This window comes from Nansenia antarctica, assembly GCF_963989245.1.
Source record: "Nansenia antarctica genome assembly, chromosome: 1".
Classification (NCBI taxonomy): Eukaryota; Metazoa; Chordata; class Actinopteri; order Argentiniformes; family Microstomatidae; genus Nansenia; species Nansenia antarctica.
Genome location: NC_137674.1, coordinates 23,348,697 through 23,353,696, shown reverse-complemented (window position 1 = coordinate 23,353,696; position 5,000 = coordinate 23,348,697). Strand labels below are relative to the sequence as shown.

General features: G+C 43.1%; 1 protein-coding gene across 1 annotated transcript in view; it reads left to right on the top strand.

Annotated features, from left to right (window-relative positions):
- The window catches only part of gphna (gephyrin a), a 40,235-nt gene that overhangs the window by 16,357 nt on the left and 18,878 nt on the right, over positions 1-5,000 (top strand). Inside the window, exons 13-15 of the mRNA XM_080537723.1 lie at positions 2,035-2,127; positions 2,304-2,359; positions 2,918-3,037. Of these exons, the coding sequence (XP_080393849.1) occupies positions 2,035-2,127; positions 2,304-2,359; positions 2,918-3,037 (269 nt within the window). The remainder of the gene's footprint in view (positions 1-2,034; positions 2,128-2,303; positions 2,360-2,917; positions 3,038-5,000) is intronic.

Sequence of the window (5,000 nt, the reverse complement as noted above, 5' to 3'; positions counted from 1 at the left end):
CCACCATGACTACCTGGTATTTTAATAGCGACCACCCCTCACTTCATTTCATCTCGCGTTCTCCTGGCTTCAACATGGAAAACCCCTGCTACGTAACGTTACATACAAGCGCCTCTGTCTGTCACACGCGTGCCACAGGGCAAATAAATTAATAGCACAAACGCTCATAGCATGTACAGCCCTGTCCATGAGACGTTGTTTTCCAACATGTAACAGTAAAGCTAACTAATAATAAACATTACGACCCTAACAATATAACGTTAGCCAGTTGGCTAACAACGTTAGCTAAAATTTACCCAGCTGATTCTTGCATGGCTCCCGTTTTTTTTTTTCTTATATATTTTTATTTTTATTTTAATACGATTAGTCGACACTAAAATTCCACGTCGACGAGTTTTTATGATCGACGTCGTCGATTATGTCGACTAATCGTTGCAGCCCTAGTGTCCAGGTGTGTTAGTGTGGGGTAGAGGAGTGTGTCCAGGTGTGTTAGTGTGGGGTAGAGGAGTGTGTCCAGGTCTGTTAGTGTGTCCAGGTGTGTTAGTGTGGGGTAGAGGAGTGTGTCCAGGTGTGTTAGTGTGTCCAGGTGTGTTAGTGTGTTAGTGTGGGGTAGAGGAGTGTGTCCAGGTGTGTTAGTGTGTCCAGGTGTGTTAGTGTGTTAGTGTGGGGTAGAGGAGTGTGTCCAGGTGTGTTAGTGTGTCCAGGTGTGTTAGTGTGTCCAGGTGTGTTAGTGTGGGGTAGAGGAGTGTGTCAGGTGTGTTAGTGTGGGGTAGAGGAGTGTGTCCAGGTGTGTTAGTGTGGGGTAGAGGTGTTTGTCCAGGTGTGTTAGTGTGGGGTAGAGGTGTGTGTCCAGGTGTGTTAGTGTGGGGTAGAGGGGTGTGTCTAGGTGTGTTAGTGTGGGGTAGAGGAGTGTGTCCAGGTGTGTTAGTGTGGGGTAGAGGAGTGTGTCCAGGTGTGTTAGTGTGTCCAGGTGTGTTAGTGTGGGGTAGAGGAGTGTGTCCAGGTGTGTTAGTGTGGGGTAGAGGTGTGTGTCCAGTAGGGATGGACGGTTTTTCGTTTAAACCGAAAACCGGGGTTTCTAAAAATAGAAACGGTTTTTTATCAAAACCGTCTGAAACCGGATTTTTTTTATTTTTTTTATTTTTTATTTTTTTAAAGAATAAAATAGAATAAGAATAAAACTGGAACACGTCACATGTTTGTCGTGTGTGAAAATAACAATGATACAGTCTGAATCTGCCGCGCAATGAGTGAGAGGTTTGGTCAGTTGTGAAGAATAACTGAGGATTAATATCTAATTGGATTATATTTAAGGGTAACGAATCACTCTATGGGAAAGATAGTTGCCTTCAGTTATTGGTAGATAGGAAAGGTTTTTTACAATTACTCGCTTACATTTAATAAGATCATTTTCGCTGCTCTCTGTAAAGCGCATTGGGTCACTTTTGTGAGAAATGCGCTATAGAAATAAAATGTGATTTGATTTGATATCAATCAATCAATCAAACGTTATTTATGTTCTATAGCACAAATCATGCATTGAATGTAACTCCAAGTGCAGTATTTACTAAACCACAATATAATAAAACAAGAGCTATACGGATCAAGAGTGTTTGTGCACAGCGCCACTGTGTGTGAAGGCGCTACTGAAAGTGATGACAGAACATACGCGGTCACTTAGTGACGCAAAGGTAGTTCTGTATTTATCTCTATCTGTATTAGTACATTTATTTTGAAAGCTCTATTTTGACAGCTCTACCATGGGCACTTTTATTTTGATGGGGCATTCTTTGTTGATTGACTTACGACAGTTCAGGACGAGTCAGTCTCGCGGCATGTGGTTTTTATGAAAAGCTTTAAGTATGTTCACTGCATAATTCTAAGTCTAATATTTCAGTGATTCTCTTCCCCTCCTCCCTCCCTCCCCTCCCTCCCTCCCTCCCCCCCTCCCCCCTCCCTCCCCCCTCCCCCCTCCCCCCTCCCCCCTCCCTCCCCCCTCCCCCCCTCCCCCCTCCCTCCCCCCTCCCTCTCTAGATGGGATGGGGCGTGTCCTAGCTCAGGACATCTATGCCAGAGACAACCTCCCTCCGTTTCCTGCCTCCGTCAAAGATGGGTACGCTGTCCGAGGTGAGGCTTCACAACCGTGTGTGTGCGCGTGTGTGTGGGAGAGAGGGAGGGAGGGAGGGAGAGCACTACAAATGCAATAACTCCCTCCCTCCATCCATCCCTCCCCCCTCCTTCCCTCCCTTCCTCCCCCCCCCTCCCTCCTTCCCTCCATCCCTCCCTCCCTCTCGTTCTCTCAGCGGCCGACGGACCTGGAGATCGTTTCATCATAGGAGAGTCTCAAGCAGGAGAGCAGGTACACACACACACACACACACACACACACACAGACACACACACACACACACACACACACACACACACACAGACACAGACACAGACATAGACACACACACACACAGACACACACACACACACACACACACACACTAAGACACACACACACACACACACCTCTCTCTCATGTTATTAGCAGGTTAATGGAAGTCTGTGTGTGTCTGTGTCTGTGTCTGTGTCTGTGTGTGTGTGTCTCTGTGTCTGTGTGTGTGTGTGTGTGTGTGTTTCTGTGTCTCTGTGTGTGTGTCTGTGTCTGTGTGTGTGTCTGTGTCTGTGTCTGTGTGTGTCTGTGTCTCTGTCTCTGTCTCTGTCTGTGTGTCTGTGTCTGTCTGTCTGTGTGTGTGTCTGTCTGTGTCTGTCTGTCTGTGTGTGTGTCTGTGTCTGTGTCTCTCTGTGTGTGTGTGTGTGTGTGTGTCTGTCTGTGTCTGTGTCTGTCTGTCTGTGTGTGTGTCTGTGTCTGTCTGTGTGTGTGTGTGTTTGTGTGTGTGTGTGTGTGTCTGTGTGTGTGTATGTGCAGCCCAGCCACACGGTGATGCCAGGTCAGGTGATGAGGGTGACGACCGGCGCTCCTGTCCCGTGTGGCGCTGACGCCGTGGTCCAGGTGGAAGATACCGAACTCCTGAGAGAGTCTGATGACGTGAGATATATACACTACCTCTATCTATCTATCTATCTACACCTCTATCTATCTACACCTCTATCTATCTATACCTCTATCTATACCTCTGTCTATCTATACCTCTATCTATCTATCTATCTATACCTCTATCTATCTATCTATCTATCTACACCTCTATCTATCTATACCTCTATCTATCTATACCTCTATCTATCTATACCTCTATCTATCTATACCTCTATCTATCTATACCTCTATCTATCTATACCACTATCTATCTATACCTCTATCTATCTACACCTCTATCTATCTATACCTCTATCTATCTATACCTCTATCTATCTATACCTCTATCTATCTATACCTCTATCTATCTACACCTCTATCTATCTACACCTCTATCTATCTACACCTCTATCTATCTATACCTCTATCTATCTATACCTCTACACCTCTATCTATCTATACCTCTATCTATCTATACCACTATCTATCTATACCTCTATCTATCTACACCTCTATCTATCTACACCTCTATCTATCTATACCTCTATCTATACCTCTGTCTATCTATACCTCTATCTATCTATCTATCTATCTATACCTCTATCTATCTATCTATCTATACCTCTATCTATCTATACCTCTATCTATCTATACCTCTATCTATCTATACCTCTATCTATCTATACCTCTATCTATCTATACCACTATCTATCTATACCTCTATCTATCTACACCTCTATCTATCTATACCTCTATCTATCTATACCTCTATCTATCTATACCTCTATCTATCTATACCTCTATCTATCTATACCACTATCTATCTATACCTCTATCTATCTACACCTCTATCTATCTACACCTCTATCTATCTATACCTCTATCTATACCTCTGTCTATCTATACCTCTATCTATCTATCTATCTATCTATACCTCTATATATCTATACCTCTATCTATCTATACCTCTATCTATCTATACCTCTATCTATCTATACCTCTATCTATCTATACCACTATCTATCTACACCTCTATCTATCTATACCTCTATCTATCTATCTACACCTCTATCTATCTATACCTCTATCCAGGGTTTCCGTTAGAAAAAATTGGCGCCGGTCATCGTGTCCGGGAAGATTTCAATTTACCGGACAAACGTGAGATATTCCGGTCATCATATTAAAATATAATATAGCTGTTTGTCGCGGTGATTACTGTTGTGTAGCCTATATATGCCGTTTAATGTCTATTTCTCATCCGATACGATTAGATGCGAGCTATTAATAAATATAATAATATAGGTTTTCATGATTCGCATGCGCGCTGAACGCGCGCCACATTGGGAAGTGAACAGACTGCATCGATCAATGAACGGACTCCACATTACGTTAACTGAAGTGTGTTAAATAGTTTCACGACAGTAATGTAAGTTTTCTATATTCTCTTTCCAGTTTTACCCTTTTTATCATTAAAACAACGTCATTTCTATAACCACGTCTCGCTGATTGGGAAGGCATTAAGTCTAGCTGCCTGTCAAATCATACTTACTCGGACTCGGGAGTATGAGAATGGGGAGGATGTATCGGGGGGATACACACCCGTGGACTATTTCAATTTAGTGGCACAAATTAAACTCTAACACTATAGATAGACTAAATTGAACTAAAATGATGAACACCGACTGAATAACTGAGTGGGGGGAAGACAGGTCTCAAATGTGGAACAATTATAACATTTAATACATAAAGATAAAACATACACAAATATATAACATTGATATCCCTAAACTCAAATGTAGTGTGGTGTTGTCAACCTAATCTAATCAATCCTAATCTAATGGTGGGGATGTTATACTCTGAATCTCCCGACTCAGGGCTGGAACGGGCACGGCAGGCTCAATCAATGAACGGGGTTGAGATGGCCGCTAGCGTCCTTTACTAGCCGCATCTCACGGCCCTCGGTGGTCATTCACTG